Source organism: Corvus moneduloides, chromosome 5 (genome assembly GCF_009650955.1).
Source record: "Corvus moneduloides isolate bCorMon1 chromosome 5, bCorMon1.pri, whole genome shotgun sequence".
NCBI lineage: Eukaryota > Metazoa > Chordata > Aves > Passeriformes > Corvidae > Corvus > Corvus moneduloides.
The window spans coordinates 46245996-46270060 of NC_045480.1; the positions used below are offsets into that span (position 1 = coordinate 46245996).

A 24065-nucleotide genomic window follows, 5' to 3' on the forward strand; every position below is an offset into this window, starting at 1 on the left:
GGGCTGGGGTGTGCGTGTGTAGGTTTTGGCACGGCGACCCGTGGCTGCTGCAGGGAGATCTGGTGCTCCCCGTCCCCCTCTGAGCGGGCTCGAGGAGAGCCTCGCAGGGACAGCGCTGCCGCCCCCTCCCTCCCACGGGCATCGCGGTGCTGCCACGGGTTTCCCTCAGGGCGGACACTTCAAGTACGCTGCCCGCTGCTCCCTGGGCTCCGGGAGGCGCGGAGGGCGCCGTCCCCCGCACACGGTGGCGACAGCGGCGGGTCCGCCCCATCGGGGGCGTCTCCGCGGCGGCGCGGGGCCACCTCCCCATCCCCGCCCCCTGCATCCCCAGTCGCGGCGGCGGCTGGACGGGAGCGGACCGCGTCCCTCCGCGCTGCCAGCCCGCCCCGTCCCGTCCTGAGCCAACCCGAGCGGGCAGCGCTGGGGGGGAGCCGCCGCCTCATGCGCTGAGCGGCGGCGGGATGGGGCCGCGGGGCACCGGCGGCTGGGCCGGCCGCGCCGGGGCGCCGGCTCCCGGTCGGACGTGCCTCCTGCCGCTGCTGCTGTGCGCCGCGCTCCGGAGCCTGCGGGCCAGCCCCGGCAGCGAGGGTGAGCGGGGACGGGGCGGCCGGGCCGTCGGGGCAGCGCCCACCCGGGAGGGTGGCTGCCCGGCGGTGCGGGACTTCAGACTCGGCTGATTCAATTTTGGGACGTTCTGGGGGAGGTGGAGACGGGAAGGCGGATGCCGCGCCGGGGATGCGGGTGGCACTGCCGATGGGGCAGGGGGCTCCCGGCGAAGGGAGGCGGCGGTGGCCGCGGGCGGCAGCGCTGCACGGCGCGCGGGCAGGCTGGCACGGGTGGGTGTGCACAGATGCCTTGGCACGGGCGCGTTTGGCTTGGCAGCGGGTGTTCCCTTCTTGCGGGGGGATGGATGAGTGTGCGGTGTGGGTGCCTTTGCGCGGGTGGGTGTGCACGGCGGTGCCTGCTCGCCGTGTGCCCCGGGAGTCGCACAGGTGTACTGGCGGAGGGGCTGCGGGGCTGGAACGGGGAGTTCGCACGGGGCAGGGGGTCTGGCGGGGCTGGCCGGGACTCGGCGGGACAGGGGTGGCTCCCGGTGGGGAGCCCTGCAAGCGCTGGCCGCAGTGCGCTTACTTCGCGGCTTAAAATACACGTATACAGAGGAGAGGAAGCCGCGGCGGTGGCGGTGTTAACCCGCAGCGGAGCGCGGCCGCTGGGGACGGATTCTTTTATACCTTTGATCTCTGTGAGGCCGATGGCCAAAAACGCGTCTAGGCTTCTTGTCTAGCAGGATGCTTCCAGTCTTTGAAATTGGACTGTTTTTTTTTCCTCTATGCGTGGTGTGGGCACTGCTTGAGGCTTTCTAATATTTTTGGATCCGCGGGCAGGCTATAATGTGAAAGCAATGGGTGGAGAAGTTCAGCATCTGCAGGGGATGCCAGCGGTTCGAAGCTGGCTGGCGTCGTGATGCACCGTAATTATTTGTGAAACTCCTTTAGAAGGAGGAGGAGGTATGCAGGGGTTGGGAAAGGAAAACCGTACCAGAATTTCAAAGATGTGGCCTGAGGTAACCAGCTAGCTGTAATTTATTTTCCAGAGCGAGAATAATACGAATCTCAGTTTTCTTAAAAAAACAAAAAAAGTGCAGAGGAAGGGGGAAATACTGTTCCTCTGTGTACAAAGATATCAAATGTTCAGGAAGTGCATTGGTTTGGGAGATGATTGAAATGGTTTGGCTTTGCCTTGGTTAGATAACAGTGGGCCCAATCCTTCTGTCCCCATGCAATTTCAGATGATTTCACCCATGGGAGCAATGCTGTTGAGATGATGTGGCTGATTTAGAAGGGCTTTCCTGGTTACTCGCCTTCCTTTTAGGAAGCGTGCTGTCCTGTGTGAGCCAGTCCGCCACGATGCCGTGCTGGGAGACCAACAGATGCTCCGAGCCCCGTCTCAGTCATCCTTGCCAGTTCTCGGAAGATCTGGATATTACTGACTGAGCCAACGGGACCATTTGCCGAGCACAGAGGTGTCTCTGCATGAATAGGCAGCTGCAGAATAGGACTTTTACACGATATGAAACTACTGGAAAGGATTAATGAAGCTGACTAGCAAATAGGTTTAGTGGCATCTTTACAGGGAGGTTGCAGGGGAATATTACAGCAATGATGAGCAGTGTGAGCGCTTGCTTCACGGTGTCTCTGCTGCTACTTTTCTGACTGCTGCTCTCTAATTTCCATCTCTTCAGTAAATGCAAAGCTAAAAGGCTGCTGCTAGGAGGGGTCTGACTGTGGACCTGAACTTTATTCAATAAGTGCTGTCCTTTGCTGCGAGGAGATTTATTTGTAAACAAGCATTATTTGACAAGTGCTTCTCGCAGCGTGTCTCCTTTGCCAGTTGCTACGGAACAGCTCCGTGCCTGGGAATGGCTCACCCTGCAGTATGTGGAGACCAGCGCATGAGAAACCTTGGATGCTAAAGCCCACCTGCCTGGCTGCGTGCGAGTTGACACTTGTCACCAGCTTGGGTTTGAAAAGTTCATTTGGCTGCTTCTGGGCTCTGATGAGAGAGCTTCTCCACTGGGGTTGGTTGTTGGGCTGGTTGGGAACTTTACTTTTGCTGAGATGGAGGTAGCCATCTTAGACTGGTGGATAATGTTTTCAAAAGTTGGTGATATTGGGTTTTCTGGGTTTATTTTTAATTTATTAGCTCTCATCCTACTCAGCGTGGTTAAAGAACTAGCCAATACCCTGTGCTGTGTAGGAATGTAGCACATAAGTAGTTGCGTAGATGATGACAAATTCTCAGAATCATTTTTTTCTTTACCCCCGTGCATCATGTTTTTTGTTTCTCTAAATCTTACTGTAATCCACAGTGGCTTCGTGGGATAAAATACATGCAGTTAACAATTCACAGTACGTGATGTTCTATTTTACCCTCTAGTGGAGGGAACTTAGGGGAAAATGCTTTCAAAATCTAGGTTATGATTTGGAGGGGGGAAAAAAGTTTTAGTTCCTTATCATGGAAATAGCTTTTTGTATGGGCCTGCCGTTTTTGCCCAACCTGTATCACAAATCTGGTCACCTTCACAGATTATCTCCAGTAATGGATTGAGGGATATACATTGGGAAAAATGAATTAATTTTTCTTCAGCCTTTCTTGTAACAGCAAAATAAAACAGATTTTTTTTTAATCGCCTTTCCTCAGTTTATATGTTGAAAGCAAAACGTAGTGAAAGATGAACGCTCAATGCTATTTCATGCATTTTCAAGTGCTGTTTAGCCATTATTTTTAACTCTTTAGCAGTCTTCATTGTTTAAACCAGATATTTGCTTTTTTCTTTGAGTAATGTTACAAATTCGGAAATGAGTCCCAGTGAAAACATTCCAAAGAGTACCCTAAAAGTATAGTACAATTTTGTGAAGTGCTGGTATTCCAGAAGTGCATTATTGCTTTAAAGTGCATTCCCTGTGATAGTAGGGTGCGAGAGACAGCCCTGCAATATGTGACTGGGCTTCCTGCACTGCCTTTGGTTTAAAAATGCATGTGTTTTAAATCTTTCTGTTGTAAGTACTAGGGTCTGGGAAGTAGCTTATATAAATTATTTATGTGAAACATAAATGAATGACGGATTTGTTTGAGGACTCCCTCCTTCACCCTAAACTATATGATTTGTTACACATCGCCTGTGGATTTGAAGTGGTTTGCAGATCACATTTGGTCGTCACTTAGATGACCTTAAAAAGTGTCATGTGGGCACATTACTAAAATAATGCAATGCGTTATATCTGATTGCTTGCAACAACGTCGTTCCACAACATATTTGCATAATTGTAATTAAATACAAAGTATATTTCATTTTTGAGCTTTTCAGCCCAAGTGCCGATGAGTCAGTGCTTAACAATGAAGTGTACTGTTTAAGCAAATCAAAAGAAATGCAGTTTGAAAGAATGACATTGACTTAAATAGACAAAGGTGAGAAAGACAAAATGGGTCTTTGGGATGTGTTGTATTTGTTTTAAGACTAGAAGGGTATTAATTTTTTTACAAACTCCTGCATTTGGTCCTTTCTCTCTTAATTATTTCAGGGTTTTTTGAAGCTAGCTTTACCTCAATGTATTGTTTCTTATTTGAATGAATGAATAAATGAGTACAATTAAAGGGGTGGGTCTGGTGCTGGCAAAAATAAAGGAAGGTTGTAATTTGCAAATTATTCATGCCAGAGCCTGAAATGAGCCTACCTGTTCTCAGTGTGTTGAGTTATTTGTGTATGTGTTGTCCCATAGTGGTATATAATTTCTGTGTCATGGCACACTGGATAAATGCATATTTAGCTATAACATCACAATGTTTATCTTTAATTAGTGAATTAAGTCTTTTTCAGGAAGTTGGGGGGTTTTTTTGTGTAGTAGAAGCAGGTGTGAAAACAGTTGTAATTTTCATATCAATGTATTTCAATTAGTCTAATGCTTCAGATAAAAATACACACGATCAGAACATTCTGCTTATTAGGTTGCACTCAGTAGCTTGGCTTAGTATGTCATACATTCACACAGCTATAGCATCTTTTGTAATTCTGTAGGTATTGAGTGCTGCATGTATATGGCTTGTGTATGCAGAACAGGTAAGTCTGGGCACATTTCAGTGTGCTCACAGTGCCTTAAGGAGTTATCAGTTCTGTATTTGGTGTATTGGAATGGTTCCCTGTGTGCTTTCCATGAGAGCAGAGCACAGCCGCAGTGCCATGTGTTTATTTTACTCACTGGAGTAGTCCCATTAACTTTTAAATTTACTGCAGTGGAATTACTGGTATGAGGAAGGACAGCTCATGTCTAATGGTCTTTTTGGGATCTGTCTGATGTGTGATTTATGGCTTTTCAAGAGGTTTAGAATGACTCAGTCATGGCTTTAAAATGGAACTACTATCCTTTTGACAGTAAAACAACATTTGAAACTCAGCACTTTTAAGTATATGGCTAAAAGCATTGCTGCCTAATGATACGTTTTAAAAAGGGAAATAAACAATAGCAAAGATTGACTCCAAGATAGTGCCTATTTCCTTTCAAAGCGTATCTTTAAAACTGTGATAAATAGTAGAAAACAGGCAAACTGTCTTAAACAGTAACTGACTGCTTATAATATGGTAAATGTTGATGCTATCATTTGGTGTATAAAGCAGCTATTTGCCCATCAGTATACAGAGGGGTCAACTGACAGCTACCATGGGAGGAAGGGAAGTTAGCGGGCTTGTGTGACAGGTTCTTCCCTCTCCACTGTTAACTCTCCCACCATTACCTCACATTTTAGCTCTAGTATACAGTCCATTTCCATGTCTGCTGTTCTCTTATTGCTAAATAAGAAAACAAAATTTTGCCCATGGTGAAATGTTTATTTTTTGCACTAAAAAATACAAAGCTTTTTGTAGCAGGCTTGAGGGAGGCATGGGTGGTGAGTTGAGAGCAGGATTTCATAAAATCTGGTGGAAATTGAAAAGATGGGACAGCTTATGATGTGATGCCCTGTGCTCTGATCTTGCTAGCTTTATGCTTTGTTGTTCCAAGGTTTTCCATGCTGCTTCTGCAGGAATCCTGGTGTCCAGCATGTGCTGAGCAAGTGCAGAGCCCTTGACCTGGGAAAGTCCAGCTGAATTAGCTCAGCTGAGTGATGTTGTTGGACCCTGTTGTCTTTAGGGTCTTGAGCAGATATGGGTCTGTTAGACCCCCAGTCTTTCTGACTTGGAGCTATATTTTTAGTGGTCCCTTCCTGTAAGTGTGAAATTATGTATATACTTGAGTAGAGATGAGCTTTAAACATTGCTCAAGGATGTCAGGGAAATGAAACTCTGCCCCACAATAAAAAAAAAAAACCAAACCAACTCTTTTTGCAATTGAAAAAAGTGTTCTCACTTCCTCTTTGGAAATAAATTGAAATCTGTATATGGAATAAGGGTGAGATGAGAGAAACTCCAGATGCACAGATCGGTCACTTTGTAGAACACTGAATTTCTTATTTAAGTGCTTGCTTCTATGGAGGAAAGAATATTCACTCAGCTCTTCAGTCGATACTCAACCTACTATAGTCTATTAAAAAGGTTTAAAATAAAACGTTGTTCTTATAGTAAAACATTTAAATACAGAATTGAAATCTGCCACAAATGTTGTACCTTTCTCAGTGACCATAAGTGCTGCTGAGAGATGAGGCCTCATTTCAACCAGGATGGACTTGAACTAGGTATTTTTCTTTACTCACTGCATGTTGCGGAAATATTGTATTAATTATTGCATTGGAATGAACAATTTTTTAATGACTTCACTAAACTGATTTTCTTCAATCTCTGCTAGAAAAATTGCTGTGTATTTAAAAAGCTAGTAGATAGTTCCTTTTTCCTTTGAAAATACATTTTATTCTTAAGATGTGCCTGGATTTTGGCACAGGCAGAATTGAGAGCTGGATTGTCCTCTGTGTTCACGTTGTGCCTGTCCCTTACTCTGCTCTGTGACTAGCTGGACACTGAGGTGACAGGTGAAAGCATTTGCTGCCCCAGCTGCTTTCACAGCCAGCTGTATTGGAAAACCTGAGCACTGGCCTTCAGTAGCTTAGTTCTCTCTAGGGATTGGCTACCCTTTTAGTTGTCCCTTTGACCTTTTATATCTTACAGTCTCAGTTTTGGTATTTGCTATGGCTTTGGTCAGTGCATTATCTGAACCTCTCCGAAAGGTTTAATGCGCTTATCCTCTTGGAGGTGGAAAGCAATTATCCCTGTCTCCTGCAAGGAAGCTGGTCCGGAGCACACAGTCAGGAGGAGATGGAAGCACTGGGATTCACAGCACCTGGCTGCTGCTGGGTGTGGTAGGTGATGGGTGGCTGTTTGCAGAGGTGCAGCAGTGTATTGCCTGCTGTGGACAAGGGTGCTGGGAGCTGCAGGCTGCCCTGGGCTGTGTGTATGAGCACAGCCTTCCTATTTCTGCTTTGCAAAGAGGGCTGAAGATGCTTTGGGCTAGAATAATTGCCATGGGAACATTCAGTGCATGCTGTTTCACCAGGGGTGGTGTTGGTGTTTGAGTTGTGCAGCAGGTATGTTAGGAGGACTCTGACCAAATAGAGCTGCTCAGGTGCCCATTGGCTGGAAGGATGAGAGATGCCTCCTGGAGAAGGTGATACAGCATGTACTATGACAGCAGATCTGGGAATACCCCTGTGAGCTGATCTGGCATCCCTGAGGAAGGAGGTGATTCCTGCCCCTTGTCTTCCCGCTGGCCAGCTCCTGAGCATCAGTTCAGCAAACTGTGCCTTGGGGGTGTGTGGGGAGAACAAACAGTACCCTGCAGAAGCTGAGAGCTCCTAGGTTTAGGTGGTTGTGTAGCAGGTATTGAACCTGTAGGAGAGAGGATAGAACCCTGGGCTTGCAGGCTTTCATGTCATTTTGGTGCAGGGGGCAGTATTGAAGTGTTTTGCCAAGGTGTTAACTACTGGGTTCTCTAACCTGGATCACTTCATGTTAGAAAGAGATCAGAACAACCAGTCTGAACTTTGTAATTCCCAAAGAGGATAGTGGAACACCTGAGAGGAAATTGATTATTCAGCATCAGTAATGAGCATTTCTTGATGCTTCTGGGTGGACTTGTGGATCACTTCTTAAACTGTTTTGCATGTCCCAAAACAGTGAAACTACTTGGGGAAATTATCTGCATACTTGCTTTTGTAAGATAATTTCTAAAAAAACCCCAGTCATTTTGGCTTATCCATCTTTGCTTTACTAATACTCACAAGCAATTTCTTACTAAAATGTGTTGACAATGTGCTGTTCTCACTAGCAACCTCCACCCTCTTCCCTTAACAGAAATAGAAGGGATAAACTGTCAACCCCCCTGAAAAGCCAATAGATCATTTTAAACATTTTTTCTCCCAAATGCTTGCTAAGAATTATGTCAGTTCTTTTATTTTCTACTTGAATGAATTCAGTGGCAGCAGAGTAGTCATTATTGTCAACAGGAAGGCTTTACTGGTGGTGGACAGTGAGGTCTTGCAAGTCTACTGGTAGTGAAAGCTGACAGCCTTGTCAGATCTGGATGTACCTGTCCCAGGTTTCTTCAGTTTGGTTATACGGATAACAGAATTTGAACTCCATGTCTTACAGGACACCTTTTAGGAACAGAGACTGTAGAGATCGTATTGCTTTGAGTTGTTAATTTAGGGAAGAAGGTGAGATTTCATCTCAGCCCTGCTAGCGGGTGTTTTGACTGCACTGAGAAACTGTTGGGATGCTAACATTGTGCTTGACTTTGTGTGTGCTTAATAAGGTGCTAGCTTTAAGTAGGGTCTTGAGGCAGCTGCCTCCTTCAGCAGCTTGCAGATGCCTTGACAGTGGTTGGAGGCCCTGATCTGCAGGACAGCAGTGGTATTTTGTTTCTCCATGCAGGCTGGTTGTCAGGTTGCAGGTGCTGGTTGTGGGTTGCCTTCAGTGGAAGCTTCTTTTTCTTTCTTAGTGGTAAAGTGATGCTTGCCCAGATGGTTACCCAAAAAATCGGTGCTGCAGCCAGCTCAGAAATCTGCTGTTGTGTTGGTACAGTGTTGTTTCCAGTGAATTTTATGAGTGAGAATGGAAGCATTTTCCTGGCTTTCTTCACAGTGAATAAACCCTTTTCAGTTAAATGGTGATTTTGGTGTGAATAGGAGTGTTTACTATTAAAGAAAAGCAAACTACACTGGAGTTCTCATGTTTCCAGGCACTTTGGTGTCAAGCTAATCCAATCACTTCTGCCTCTAAGTGATGTATGGCAGGAGGAACAAATGACTGCCTCTTGTTTTGACTGGAAATCTTTGTAGGGAAAAAATTGGCAGTTTTCTGGTTGTTTTAGTGGGTCTGGTTATCGAAGTGAGCTTTGGGTCTCACTCCCTGGTGCTGCAGCTGGTTCTGTGCCTGAGAGGAAAAAATGCAGCCAACCTGAAGAACTTTTTCAAAGGGCAGTATCACTCCCTTGTAAACAGTGTGTTCAAGCAAATTACACATGTAATACACAAATTACTGGATAAAATTCTCTAGTTGATGTTATGATTGCAGTTGTCCATCTGGCCTTAAAAACCTATGAATCTGTGATGCAGATGCAAGCATTTTGGCTCTTGCTGTAAAAGGTAATCATGATAACTTGGATCAGAATGAAGCCAACATAATAAAATATAAATCTGCAGTTAATATTAGTTTGCAAGTTCATTAAGTAGTGTATACTTTCCTCCTCCAGTGGGCTATAAATAATAGGTTCTGCTACAGCTTGCACTCTGATGTAGCTTGTTTCCACTGATGGAAATATTTCAGAGGTTCTTGCCTGTGTGTTTTGTCCCTGCTCAGTGTAGCTAATTAATTCACGGCATCTGCTCCCCGATGACCTTGATTTCTTTAAGAGTTTGGTTTTTTCCATTTTTCATTTGTTTTTGCTTTCTTGAGTTGTTTTTGACTGTTACTTGTTGGAGTACCTTGGATATATACTTTTTAGACAAGCACTTGGCACAACAGGGAAAACAGTTGGAAAATGAATGGCAACAATACTTCAATAAAACCAGTGAAGATTTATGAAGCAGGAAAACTTTGACTCATGATGATGAAGATTCCTCTGCAGTCCATGTGTCTTTGTAATGCTGTGACCCCTGGAAGTGCTGGAGGAAGGATGGGGATGTATGCATTGCAAGGAGAAACCAGCTCCATTAATGATGTGTTGGCAGCTGTGCCCCCTCCTTTAGGTAGAAGGAAAGAGGAGACTAAAGCTGTGAAGCTTGGTGGAAAGTCTGTGATGCTATTCAGGAGACCTTCTGATGAAGTGCGAAGCGCTGCTGTCACATCTTGTCCTGCACCTTGACCCCCGTGCAGCAGAGCGTTTCACCTCATGCTTAATTGTCACTGTGTGAGTGTTCCTGTGAGAGGTTTCTCACAAGTTCTTTAAATGCAGCTGTTCCCACAAGGTGTGAGTGTTGGGTCAGAGCTGGGGCTACCTTGACCACCCACAAAAAGGTTGGAGCTACATCATGTCCTGCAGAATGTGTGCAGAGGGGGCCAGGAGCTGCAGGAGGAGCCTGGAGGAGGATGTAGGAGTATGACTGCACTTTCTTTCATAACAGACTTCAGCTTCAGGCTACACAAAATAACATTCAGATTCCTGTTCAATTTGTAGCAAGTTTATTAAAGCAGAGTTTTCCTTCAGCTATTAAAAACAAAACATTTTTATTTAAGTTTTGTTGTTTAGAAATGTGCTGCTTTAGAAATCATGTGATGTTTTGAAATATTTATGCATGCTATAAGGAAGGTTTCTGTAATTCTGTTTGTTTTGTGATGAAACCTGGTTTCGTAGGGTCAAAAAGGATTTTCTATCCCTCCTCATTAAGGTATATTTCAGTGAAATAAAAGAAGATTCTTATGGCTTTACAGCTTCATGATATAAACTCCATTAGCTTTTGCTATGCTCACCATTTTGCCTGTTCTAGAGCTCTTAGGGTATACTTTGGTAGAGGATGCCCTGTGGTAAGCCTCAGCTTGCAAATGGTGCTGCTGAAGAGCAGCATTACTCTAGTGTATGATTAATTGGAAATCAGCTCAAAGACTATGGCAACTCAGAAGACTTCAGTTTTGATATGCCTCCAGAGACTTTGCCCTGGTATAAGCAATGAAGGATTTTCTGAAAATCTTGAGATACTGAAATGACAGGAGGATATGTAGCTGGTAAGGTCAGAAGTACTCAGTGTTCTAGACTGTTGGTGGAGTATTTTTGGGTTTAACTTGGATTTTTTTCCCATTTGAAATTGGAGTGAAGAAAAAAGATGCTCTAGATGATCCTGTTCCAGTCCAGAGCCAGAGGAGCCATCTCACTTCAGTGGTGTGATCAAAACAATCCATTAATCAGTGGCTTCTACTTCAGGCATGGTACCATCCTGGCAGGCCTGTCCTGCTTTCTCCTGGGCAAGCTACTGCTGCCACACGTTTTGGGTGGCTGTGCCAGGTGGGGAGCTCTGCTGTGCTGTGGAGTGTTGGTTTAGGTCAGTGTTGAATATCATCAGCCCTGGCATTTCATGTGCTTCCTCCCAGCCACAGTCCCTGTGTAGCCATGGTGAAGTGCTAAATGCCAGTTGTATGAACATGACAAGGACATTTGAGTAAAAAGCTAAATCCAGGCATCCCTCATAGAGATTCCCAAGTGAGAAACCACTATTAATTCACCAGCTAGAGTTCAGGGCAAAGGTTTCGATCACGTCTGTTTTTATTCTTAACTTGATTGTTCACCTGTAGTAACCAGCCTGTCTGAGAAAAAGAGTGTATGCAAACTCCCCAAGCTATTATTCTGTATTAAAAAAAAAAAAAGAAAAAAAAAAAGGCTGTGGTATGACTTTAGACTTAATCATCATTTATCCTACCCTGAAGGCATGGAAGTTAATGATGATATAGATCTGTGTGGTTTTGTGTTCCCCTTGACTGAGCATTAGAAATAATTAGGGCTTGTGGGATGGATGCACTGATGGTGGAGATGAGCAAAAAATATTATCTATTATCTTCAAAGTTTGCTGGCAAAGATACAGGTGCTAAGTGTGTGCTTATGGGGTCTGAGGTTTCTTGCTTGTTTGTTGAAATAAAGCTAGCTGGTGCTGAGGAGAAAGGAAGTGGGAATAAATGAGTTCTGGTATTTTGGAGCCTTTTAAGATTATGGAGCAAGCAGAGGTGCTAGTAATTTCTGAAGTGATTTTTTTTTTTCAGTGGGGTTAGCTCTGCAGTATCCCAAGTGCTCCTGAGTACAGCTCTGGCTTATGCCTGTGGAGTAGGCAGTGTTAGGGTGAGTCCAGGAGTTACCAGCTACACAGGAGCTGGCACTAGACCTTTTGAAGTATGGAAGCCTTGCACACATAGCTGGAGGTGTTCCTGAATTACCTGCTTTGGTGTCCTGAGTGTTTAGATTACTTGGTTATTAAACAGCCACAGCCAAATACATGCTCACAGTCATCACAGATAGAATAGGGAGGAACTGGTTCTGTGCTCTGAAGATGACCTCTGGTCTCTTTCTGTGTCTTGCGGTGGGTTAAATGAAGCACAACTTCAGATTTTTTTATTCAGGTGCAAAAAAGCTTCATCTCTTTTCAAGTAGCTACATGGTGAATTTGGACGCATTTGTTTGGAATGGTGGCAGCCCTTCTATAAAAGTCTCTGCTAAAACATTTTCCTCTGTTCCAGGCATCCGTTTTACCTGCTGCTTGCTTACTGGTTCTTCCCCAGCCTGGTCAATTAGCATTTTTTTGATAAAAACCATTTCAGCAAAAATAATGTTCCTGCCAGGCTGGAGGGTGGTGGGAAGAGAGGTAGTGCTGAATCTGTCTGGGCTCGTGTGGTGGGACTGTGTTCCAGTGACCTCTCTGGCAGTGCAGGACCAGAAGGCTACCTGAGAGAGCATCCCCAAAGTGTCGGTAGCACCACTGCCACAGGGAACTCCTGCAGCTGAGCTGTCAGAGGAGCCACCCCCCTTGGAGTGGGGGATGCTGGGGCCCTGTTTCGAGGCCGCATTGGGGTGGGGTAGTAACCTGGAAATGATGCAAGCAAAGGACAGACATGGTGGAAGTGACTGGGGGGGAGGGTGCTGATGGGGAGGATGCAAACACCTTATATCTAGATGGAGCAAGCGATAATTTGTGTTCAATATACCAGAATTTTGGGGCTTCACAAAGCAAAACATCTTTGTCCTTGGAAGTGGTTTAGGTTAGTGGCTAAATATATTCATCAGAGCAGATTGATGCAGTGCATTGTTTCAGATGGTACCCTGTGAAAGCAACCCTGAGCAGATGCCTATGGGGCAGTCTGTATCTGCTGTGCCTTACACACCCCTTGGGGTGTGCTGGGAGCCCCTCTGGTCTCCACAGCAGCCCACACACAGGGGACAGAGTCAAGTCACTTGTCACTTTTGCCTTCCTGGCACATGAGTTTTGAGTTACTGCATGGTACCTGGCAAAAGTTGTATTCCATCCTATTTATTTTGCTCCATGCAGAATGTGGGAGGATACAAGAGGAATTGAGTCTTTTCTAGTATTTGTCTCTGCTAGCTGACTCACTAGTTGGAAAATTCCCACTGACTTGACTTAGAGTTGAATGGGCTATATTATCTTTTCATATGCAGAAGATTATTTTGAATTTGAAGTTAATAATAGCAATTTTTAAATTGTCATTGATAGAAAGATAATACAGTATTTAGCTGTATCATGTTCTTTTTATGATCTGATGTTCGAATAAAGCACTTTTTCTGCTTTTTCCTTAATTAGTATGTCATGAAGAAGCTTGTGACATCAAACACAGCATCTAATTACATTCATTAGTAGCATCTCCAGGACAAGTTTTAATTAAGTTGTACAATGTAGATCAATACTTGTTTTGCATCCATTGCAACTTAACGACAGGAATATAGTGTTCTGCACAGTTTAATTACAGTGATTGCAATAGAAGGAATTTGAGTAAACCTGCCATTTTAGCAACTTCACTGCTGTCTCTTGATTTTTAAAATAGGATACAGTTATAATATGGGACATGTTATCTATGTGTGTCTTATTTTGAAGACTGTTTTAGGGTCATTCTTTTTATTCCAAGAAAATGCGGTGTAGTTCAGGAGCACTTGGATGACAGTGCTTGGCTCCAGCTGGAGCAGGAGAAATTAATGACCATTTTACCTGAAGACTTCATAAGGGGAAAGACTGGGCATAACTGGGTGACATATCTAGTGGTAGGTGATAGCAATACTTCTATTTTGCATGGACTCTGGGGTGAAAAGCCACCTGATTGTATGTTTACTTACTGTGAATATAGTTCAGTGCAGTTTCTGAGTATTGCTTCCACCACGTGTCCTGTAGTTTGGAAGCACTGACAGCTTCCAACTGCTTCCTCTTTTGGCAGGAGAAAGCAATGCAGAAATGAAAACCCTGAGCCATTGAATGTGTTTTGCTCAACATCACAAAAATATACTTGACCAGGCAGAACATGTATGCCTTGTGATAGTGTCCTGCATTAATACTTGCATACGTTGTGAAAATATCTGGATAGACAAATCACTTTTAAGATAATTTTTTGCCAGATCTGAGAACTCTGTGTTGTATTTTTTGTGGCTTGGCCTGGTTTTGTGTACAGGGGACTACAGTAGTCAGCCTTCAGTGGTAGAATGATAAAGACCAAATTGGTTTAGAGAACTTTGGTTTTTTCCGAACTAAATCGGTTGTTTAGTCTTCATTTGTTTTAAAATACTCCTTAATATTTTAAATCTGTATCGTGGATTTCTTACTCTGCCTCTGTAAATGGTGTAACCCTGAGGGTTAGTTATGATACCTACCTGCCTTCTTCATACTTGTCCATGCAAGCTGTTTCTCTTCTAAAGGAAAGAGCACAGAGCCTCCTCACCCTTTTCAAGCTTGTTCTTGGTCTAGATCATCATGTGCTAGAAAGTCTTGAAATTCCAATTGCCAAAACTTCCAGTGGGATTTTTAAAGAGCACGCAGGGCGGAGGTCAGGAATTGAACACCCAGGGAAATGACTTCCTTTTCAGGAAGGACGTGAGTTGAAAAAGTGAGGTATTATGCAGACAAATATACTGAGAGAAGTGAGAGTGGTGATCTGATGAAGTGTGCTATTAAGGTAGACAAAAGTTGCTCCTAGGTTGAGATTTTGGATGACAGTTGATGGTTCAGAGACAAGCTTCTGACTTGGAGAGTTAAAGCCCTGGGTGCGGGAGGTGAAAGCTCAGCACCAGAAGCTGCTAGTTTTTCTTAGCTGAGTAAGGTTGTGTAGATGTAGTCACCTCTCACTTTTTACCCAGTGTTTCAGGTAGCAAGAGAGGAAAGAAATGTTACAAGCTTGGGAATAGTTCGTTTGCTGTTTAATGTAAGTTGTTGGCTGCTTGTGTGACTTAACCACTCATTAATTTTTGTGTGTAGAAGAAAAAAGATCCCTTGCATAGCTTATAATGAAGATGTCAAAGACTTTTGGAGAAAAATGTGGAAGAGGAAGAAAATAACAGATTCCTGATGAGAGTAATACTTGCACATATAATACTCCAAAAATTAAATTCTTGTTTTGTTCTTGTCTTAATATCTTGAATATGCCCAAAATACGTGCCACCTTAGAAGAAATGTGTGTATAAACATGCACAGATGTTTGTGAGTGTATTTTTATACCTATATACTCTGTGTCTTACATATACACATATGTACACAGTGTACATGATGTACTTGTTCCACCCAAAAGATCAGGTCCTAAGAATGTGAAGGATCTGGATTTTACAGAAGTTCAGTGCATTTGCAGCTTGGTTTCTGTGGCAGATCTCAAAGGAATAAGCTAATGCATACATAGAATTGTTCTCATTGTATGACCTCATTGTTAGAGGAGTTACTGCATTGTTATTGTGCTTTACAGAAATCCAGCTTCCTTGGTTAATTATAAGCAATCTGTTTACCAGAGCCACCCATACCTTGAAATACCTACTGAAGTTTGTATCCGACCATCTTCTTGAACTGTTTTTTTTCTTTTATTTTCAGTGAATTTACTGGACTCACGCACAGTAATGGGGGATCTGGGATGGATAGCCTACCCAAAAAATGGGGTAAGTCTCTGTTATTGTTTGCTTTCTCTCTCACAGATTATACTAATCGTTTCCATTCGGAAAGTAGACTACTGGGTTTAAAAACTCTCTAGAGGGATTTGTCGGCAATGGAGGGGAAAAAAATAAATAAAACAACAAGCTGTGACTGAAGAAATGGAGCTGTGTGGCTAGGGGATTGATTTATTTATGCAGCAGAGCCAGCCACAAGTATTAAAAAATAATCATGAGTCAGCCTCCTCACTCCTCCCCCCTCCCCAAGAAAATCCATGAGGTTATTTAAATTTCTCTTAAATTATAGATTCTTAGGTTTTTTTCTTGAGCCTTTGTGGTAAATGTGGAATACAATGTTTTGGAAGTTAGCTTCTGAAAAGCAAGGTCTGGAACATGGCTGTTAGCTTTAAATGAACAAGGCTGTTCACAAATACGTCTCAGATTCATGATAAAGTTCTGGGACCTGATAACACTGAAACAGGAGCTGAGTTCTAAGCGCCTTGAAGACTCTCCGTCCCTTACCATTACTTATATGAAGAGCTGTTCAGCCTCAGGAAGAGACAACTGAAACAATGATGTCAGTATCTGAAGGGAGGGTGCCAACAGGACAGAGCCAGGCTCTACTCAGTGGTGCTGAAAAATAGGACAAGAGGCAATGGGCAGAACCTGAGGTACTGGAAGCTTCACCTGAACATGAGGAAGAACTTAGTTATTGCGTGGGTGACCGTGGGTCATTGTGTGGGTAACAGGTTGCCCAGAGAGGTGATGGAGTCTCCCTCACTGAAGATACTCAAGAACCCTCTGAACACAATCCTGTGCCATGTGCTTTAGGATGACCCTGCTTGAGGAGGGAGGTTGGACCAGATGACCCATTGTGGTCCCTTCCAGCCTGACCCATTCTCTGATTCTGTAGCTGAAAGAACCTGGCCCTCCTAATTTGATACTTGAAATAAGTGATGGAATTTAGATGCATTGATACCCTTTAGTGTGTCTGCTTGACCTGACTGCATCATGTGAACAGGATGTGGTTTTTGGTCTTTGGTTTGGGACACCCTGTGTCCTGTACTGTGACAGAGCTTTGGTACAGTCTTGAAAGGTTGATTTCTGCACCATCCTGGGTATTCCTGTCAGCTCCTGAAAGCCATGAGCACTGTGTGAGGTAAGAAAGCATCCTAAGTCAGAGATGCTGCATGACTGAGCCCTCCAACAGAGCAAGTCTCAGGAGTGTGTTATTCCAGAGTTTTAGTCACCAGATGAAACAGACTGAATAATTGTCTTGGACTCCAGTTGGGTTGTTATAAAGATGGTGGCAGGGTTTAGATAAAATTCAGCCAACCTTGAAAAAAAAAAAAAAATATAAAAAAGACAGTAAATTAAAGTATGTCATTCCATATATTCTGTGTGGATGAAAGGTTGTAGAAACGGCAGCCTCACTCGGACAAGCTGCATGTGTATAGGCACAGGTTACAGCAGGGATGTGAAAAGCTACACAGGGATCTGATTTTATTTTCAATTCAGCCCAAGATCTAATCCTGTTACGGTTGGTCTATAACTTTTCTTTTAATCAATTGATTTAAAGCTGAGAACAAAATTTACTCTGCTTGCTTGTGTGAGCATCAGAATAACTGGTGTCATTTATGCTGGCAGAGTAATATTTTGGTGCCATGGGGCACCATAAAGATCCCAATGTCCAATTCTTAAAGGATGATTTTACTTTTTGAACATCTCCTGGTATTTTTCCTGTGGTATAAAGAACAGTTCTGGTATATCCCAATGCCCTTAAAAAGAGTATCAGCAGAAAAACAGATAGGGCTGAGAAGTTCAGAATACTTCTGATTCTGTATGTATAGATGAGTAAATCAAAAGCTAACTATCCCACACGTAAGCTGCAGTTGTAGCTTTTCATTATTTAGGGAAACCTTTCTATATCTATAAGCTCGGTTTGCAAAGAGCACATGGAAGTACACTCACGAATGCCAAATTAAGGGTTACTGACTGAATAGGGAGAATTTTTTTTTTCCCTTAATTAACTTCTACTTTTTATTTAAAAATGAATTAGGCAGTTGCTTTTCAAATTTCCAGAAATCTCTTCTTAATCTTCTTTGTTTTCGTGGGACATCATAAAAATCCAGGAGGTTTGTTCAACCGTCTTTTTTTTTCACTAATATATTTTCAGTATTTTATAAGCACTAAAAAAGTCTTCCCAGAGTTACTTCTCTAACTGCTATATCTACTCTGCAATCAGCTATGCTACAGTTACACGCTCTTTGCTTAATTTTTTTACAAGATCTACCTAACATAAATATTTAAAGCAACTCTCACTTCAGGATTTGAATTTGGAAAAGGAGGGAGCTTTAACTGACATCAGAGATAGGCATTGTCATGTGTTTTGAGGCATTCTCATATGAATTTATTATCTCAGGATATTCTCCTAGGGAAAATTTTCAAGGTCCCTATATCACTCTGCACAGTCACCCATCAAGGAAAGGAGCAAAAATGTCAGGCTGTGTCACACTTTGCAGCACCACAGTGTGTAGATACAAACCATGTTCTGAAGCAAGCTTTTTGATGCATGGTGTTTTATTATTGCTGTAAACAGTATCCTGTGGAGTGTAGTCACTTTTCAATGGTGGTGCAGTTCCAGCTGAAGATACATTGGTACTCTTCGGATGTTGCTGCTTCTCCACTTGATTTTTATTATCAATCTTAATGGGATGCAAATACTTTTCGTAGAACCACAGCTGCTAGAAGTAGGAGACTGTACCCGGGCACAGTTGCAAGTGTTTAGTCTCTGGCGTTGTATGGGAGTGCTTGGGAGAAATTATCTTCATATCACAAAGGCTCAGGCTGGTAGGTTTTGAAAACAGATTTCCACATTTAAACAAACGAAACCCCACAAAAAGCCCCTACCAAGACAATTGGGATAAGAGGTCCAGGCAAGCCAAATGAACTTGCTTTTGGTAGATCCTTTGTAGATATCGTAGTTTCAACTTCTGTTACAACTGTGTGCCATGTTAATTTTTGTGTATTGAATCTTTAAGACATTCCATGCTGCAGAGAGGTCCAGCTGCCCTTGTTCAGTCTCTTGTTCACGTCATTTTTGCTGAACGCAATGGGAGAATGTGATCTAACTTGGGAAATGAAAGCAGCATTTTATGGGAAGGAGACTGACTCTCCAGCCTGGAAACAGATCAGGCTTAAAAGTAGACCTGTTTCATGCCTGTCATCTCAAATGAAGAAGCACTGCAGCTGCTTAAGTCCCCACAGGATCAGACCTTGATCCACTGCTAAACAGTGTGTGCTGGCTCATCTTGTGAGTAGTGGATTTTATGGGACGGGAGAGGAGCACTTCAGTCAAGGGTGTCTTCTGAAGAGCTTTGGCTGCCGAGGCACTTTCTTGGTGTGGGTTTGCATGGTGGCCATTATCCTTGCAGCCTGGTTGGCCTTCATATTCCCCATGCACAAAGAAGGTAAGAAAAATGCCCCTCTTCCTTCATAGGGAGTATTGAGGGATGAATAGAAACGAGATGACTGAAATATGCTATGGCCAAGTAGGGTTTTGAAACAATGCCTCCTGGTGTGAAGAGCCAGCTGTTGAGCTGGAGAAAGTGCTTTTGTATTTCTGCTGCTTTCCCCTGAAGGGTAAGTAAGTTGCAGTAGTGTGGCTTCTGGCTTCCCTGTGTGCATTCAGCAGCTTGCAGCAGTTGTGCAGTCAGATCTTAAACTTGCAGTTTGTCTGCTAAAGCATGGGCAAACTTCCTGTGAGGTCCTCATGGCCATGGAGCTCAGAAAAGGGACTCTCTCCCTGCCAAAACAGCATGGTCAGCATGGAAAGTGCTGCCCTTCTCACACTCAGGTTAGGGATTGATCCTGTTATCACATGCCAAAGGGACAATTTTGACTTTTTTTTGCAGCTCATGTAAGTTTGTTTTAACTTGAAGGAGGTTACTGTAATTACCAGAGGCTGTATCAGGAAAGTCTGGTCCCTCTTGTGTAGTAAGAAGCCCTCACAAGCACATGAACAAAACCAGTCAGGCTTTCTGTTAAAGGCTTGTACAGCAGGTCTGCAAAATCTTTTGCCTCTGGACTGATTCCTGGGACACTGCTTAGGATTGCCCAAACTGGGCACCTCCGAGGTTTGTGTGTGCCTTGTGTACGGCTGTGACACTGGATAGCTGTGACCTGCAGAAACTGCCTGTACTGCTCTGTGCTAAACACACATTTTTATCATGTGGGAGCTCACAGGGGTAGGAATGAGAGTAAGTGCTGTGACAGAAATAGTCGGGTGAGGTCAGGCAGTGGCTGTAGGCTGCATTGCCTCCTCTTCCTCCCTTGATCTGGCAGGAGGCTGTGTCATGCATTTCAACTCTCTGCAAAGCCATAGCAGGGGCAGAAGCTGCAGAGCACCCTGCAAACCTGTGCTGTTCAGTTTTACTTGGTCTGGCCAAGTGACAACCAAGTCACTTTTAACAATATCCAGATAGTTGCAAAAGTTGCTGATAATAATAAAATCTTTCTTTAGCTGGTTTGATTTTATTTAGCAGTTATGTCTGATTTTTGTTGCAGTGGCTATTATGGGGCTGATTTACTTGTTTCAGACCCTCCCTCCTTTTACTGTTACTTTAAAACTTCTTTCTTTTCAGATTAGAAGTACTCTTTTTCTGTCCAAATCAGAGTGCCACACAGCTGCTTTGCTTTTGTGTAAAGGGTTTTATTCCATCTCCTCCACCTCCCATTGATTTCCCTGAACTTCCTCTAGCACAGAACAGGAAAGTCTCTGTGGTCCTTGGGGTGTTGGCTCTGTGCTATGGCTCATTGCACAGCTCCTTATGATGGCTTTTTTTTTTTTTTTTTTCTTAGGCTCAGACTGGAAAATAAACATGTCCTGAGGAACCTGGTCCTGTGGAGATGTTCATTTTCTGCAATGAATAAAGAATTGTGAGGGAGCTAGATGATTTCTTGCGTGTGAACAGCAAGAGGGAAAGCAATTGCCCCTCCTTTGGGTGTTTACTAAGGTCAAATACTGAAAGTTGGGGGTAAATTCATCTAGACTGATTCTACAAGTTGGTTCTTATTTCTGTAGGATATTGGTGGGCTTGATTTTTGTATTTGGTTGATTTGGGGGTTTTTTGGTTTGGTTAGGTTTTGTTTTTTCTGAGCGGCATTTCTGGCTCAGTTTTTTGAGGGCAGGTACCCTAGGGTGCCTCTTTAAAGTTAAAAATAACAGCAGTTTTAGATTCCTCAGCATGGTTTGGGAATAATTCTTGTTGCTCTCTGCCAATCCTAGTTTAGATAGAGATTTAACACAGGAATCCTGGATTGGAGGCAGTGCTTGCCCTCAAGGGATAGAAATAAAATAAAGGGGGAGGGATAGGGGGTAGTGAAAGGACAAGGAGGATTCTTGGCACCATTGAGCTGTGTCATGTAGTTATGATTATAATTGGCATTTTCAGGGCAGTACTTTTGGCAGCCTGTGGGGTTTTTTTTCCTGCAAATGCTGCTGCTCGTCTGTGACCGGTGTAGAAAAGGAATCAGAGGGATCTGCTCTGTGGTTTAACCCCAGCCAGCAGCTAAGCCCCCCACAGATGCTTGCTCACGCCCCGCTCCCCAGTGGGATGGGGGAGACAATCAGAAGGGTAAAAAGGGGAAAAACCCATGGGCTGAGATAAAGGCAGTTTAATCAGTAAAGCAAAAGCCGTGCGCGCAAGCAAAGCAAAACAAGGAATTCCTTCCCCACTTCCCATGGGCCAGCAGGTGTTCAATCATCTCCAGGAAAGCAGGGCTCCATCAGGCATAACTGTTACTTGGGAACTCAGAACACCATCACTCCGAACATCCCTCCCTTCCCTCTTCTCTCCAGCTCTATATGCTCCATATGGTGTGGAATATCCCTTAGGTCAGTTGGGATCAGCTGTCCTGGCTGTGTCCCCTCCCAACTCCTTGTGCACCCTCAGCCTTCTCACTGGTGGGGTGGTGTGAGAGCCAGAAAGGCCTTGACTCTGTGTAACCTCAGTAAGGAAAACATCCCTGAATTACCAACACTCTTTCCATCACAGATCCAAAATACAGCCCATACCAGCTACTATGAAGAAAATTAACTCTATCCCAGCCAAAACCAACACATATGCTAACATGCAAGAATGCAATGAATACGTTAGCAGGAAGCATGATGGAAATAAGTAATACCAAGTAGCTGAAAAAAATGTTAATGGCACCCTAAAAGCCTGCAGTTTGGATGCTCTGTTTATATGGAAACATTTCTGTACATGCGCAGTTTAGTAAGAAACAGTACTGCACATCCAAGGGTTTGAAGTAAACTGAGTAATCCAAACCCAAGCAGCAGTACTTGAAGTGTTCTGTTATATACAGAATAAAGGAATTTTACATGAACAATATGTGGGATGATGTTGAGCTCAAGAGTTGAAACATACAGGGTTTGTTTCCCCACTAGAATTTTTTAAGGTAATATGTAGTATCTCTATATATGTAAACTTCTGTCCTCTGTGACCCTCTTTCTGGTTCTTCATGTCCATGGTCATTTTTACTCATCTCGTGGGGCCATGATGATGTGTTTTCTTTTGGTTGTGCTGCCTGCTTGGTGTGCCAGAGGCATGCGTGCTTCTTTCATATAGTGTAATTCCAATAAAAGAGCTTGAGCTTTGGGTCTGAAAAGACACCAGAGGTTAATGATGCAGTTGTAGGAGACCCTTGTGGTAATTAACTGTAATTAATTGTGTTTTAAAGCAGAGCTGACTTCATGTTTCCGACTCCGAAGGCCCCAGAGTGAGAATGAAGATGCTGGAGTTAAAGGGAGTAGGGCGCTGCTATGAGAGGTGAATTTGGCCAGCAGACTATGGTCCAAACTGGTGGATTTCCCTGCTGAGTTGGTGGCTCTGCCAGTGCTCATAGAGCTGCGTTTGTTTCACCAAGCTTGATTATACCAAGCAGGATCTAAAGAGATCAGCTTCTTTGTGTAAGAAGGCTGATGGAGTTGGGTGTAGCACAGAGCATTGGACTGGCCCACAGCCACCAGAGAGGAGAGGAATAAGCTTTCATCCAGGTTTGCAATGGGTAGGACAAGAGAAAATAAAATTTGTTTCATCTAAACCGGTTCAGGTTGAATTTGATGGAATGTGCTTCCTGCTGGTTCGTCTGTGGGGCAGATGCGGGATTTCTGTCACAGGAGGTCTCTGTCAGCAGGTTGGACTGTCTCTGCTGCTCTGGTCAAGCAGAGTTTGTCTCTTCTGGAGGAACAAACTGGGTGATCTGTTCTGACCTATTGCAGCCCTAAGTCTGAAGCCCTTCTGTCTGAGAGCTTGTCTTGACTCTGTCTAGGGTGAGATCTGTTTCTGTTTCCCTCTGAAATTTGGTGTAGGGTTTTTTGGTTGTTTTTTCTTTTCTTTTGTTTTGTTTTGGATGGGTTGGTTATTTTGTTTTGGGGTTTGTTTTTTGGGGGGGGGGGGGGGGTTTGGGTTTTTTTTGTTTTGTTTTTAATCTTGGCCTGACTAAGATAAAGTTACTGTTACTCATTCAGCAAGCTGCATTTAAGGTCCACTTTAGATACCTGCAACATATTAGCTGCACTGCTTTTAAACCAGAGTACCCCATGCTAGACAAGAGTTCTCATTGTATAGCCTTGCCACTTTATTCATGTCCTTTCTCATGTCTCCTATCTGTAGTTTAATATTTTCACTCCATTTGAGACTGCTCTTGTTGTCCTGTTCTCTTAGCTGGCTGCCCTTTGGTTTGTGTGCTATTGACATAAATCAGCATTTATTTGGGAGTAGCATCTGGTGAGGTGTAGGTCTTATTAAAGGAGATCTAAAATGCCTAGAGTACTCTAAGGTACTGTAAAATAAATTAATACTAGTGAGATTAAGAATAAAGCAAATCTTTATCTTGTCTAGAACTATACTACTGGAATAATATATTCTACCACAGGAAAAAATAAAGGTTGATCCTTCAGTATATCATTTTGTAAATACTGTTGTCAGCATTAGGTTCCTCCACACAGGCTCATTGGGCAAACAATAATCTCCTTTCATGCTAAAATGTCTTTTTTTTCTCTAGTGTCTAGGAATTACATTGGGGGATAAAAGAGCTTTGAAGAGCTTTATCTTCTAAAACCATTGTTTTCTTTGTTACTTTTGTGCCAATTTCAGAAATATTGGTATCCAACAGTTAGTAACCGTACAATTAAAATGTATTAACATAGTGCTGTCAGGGAAAATTTCAAACTATACAGAATAAAATATTACCATTACAGAATGCATATGCAACAGCCCAGGGTTTATAAAACATTCACTAGGATTTTATAGCTTATATTTATGAATTTTTGAAGTATATTTCTTACTGCTTCGTGTGCTAATATATGTATCTGTGAGTTACTTATCACTTAATTGCTTAATCCTTTTGTAAAACTTCAAATGCACTGGCCTCATTTGACAGCATATATTTTGACTCAGGTTAATGGCTTTT

General features: G+C 43.4%; 1 protein-coding gene across 10 annotated transcripts in view; it reads left to right on the top strand.

Annotated features, from left to right (window-relative positions):
• Positions 1 to 308: 308 nt before the first annotated feature.
• The window catches only part of EPHA5 (EPH receptor A5), a 202175-nt gene continuing 178418 nt past the window's right edge, over positions 309 to 24065 (top strand). For 6 of the 10 annotated variants that reach the window (XM_032108934.1, XM_032108935.1, XM_032108930.1 and 3 more), the window contains exons 1-2: positions 325 to 588; positions 15532 to 15596. In XM_032108934.1, coding sequence (XP_031964825.1) covers positions 462 to 588; positions 15532 to 15596 — 192 coding nt within the window. In that variant the 5' untranslated portion in view covers positions 325 to 461. Of the gene's footprint in view, positions 589 to 15531; positions 15597 to 24065 lie in introns of all 10 variants that reach the window. The other 4 variants (XM_032108938.1, XM_032108939.1, XM_032108936.1 and 1 more) reach the window with 2 other exon arrangements.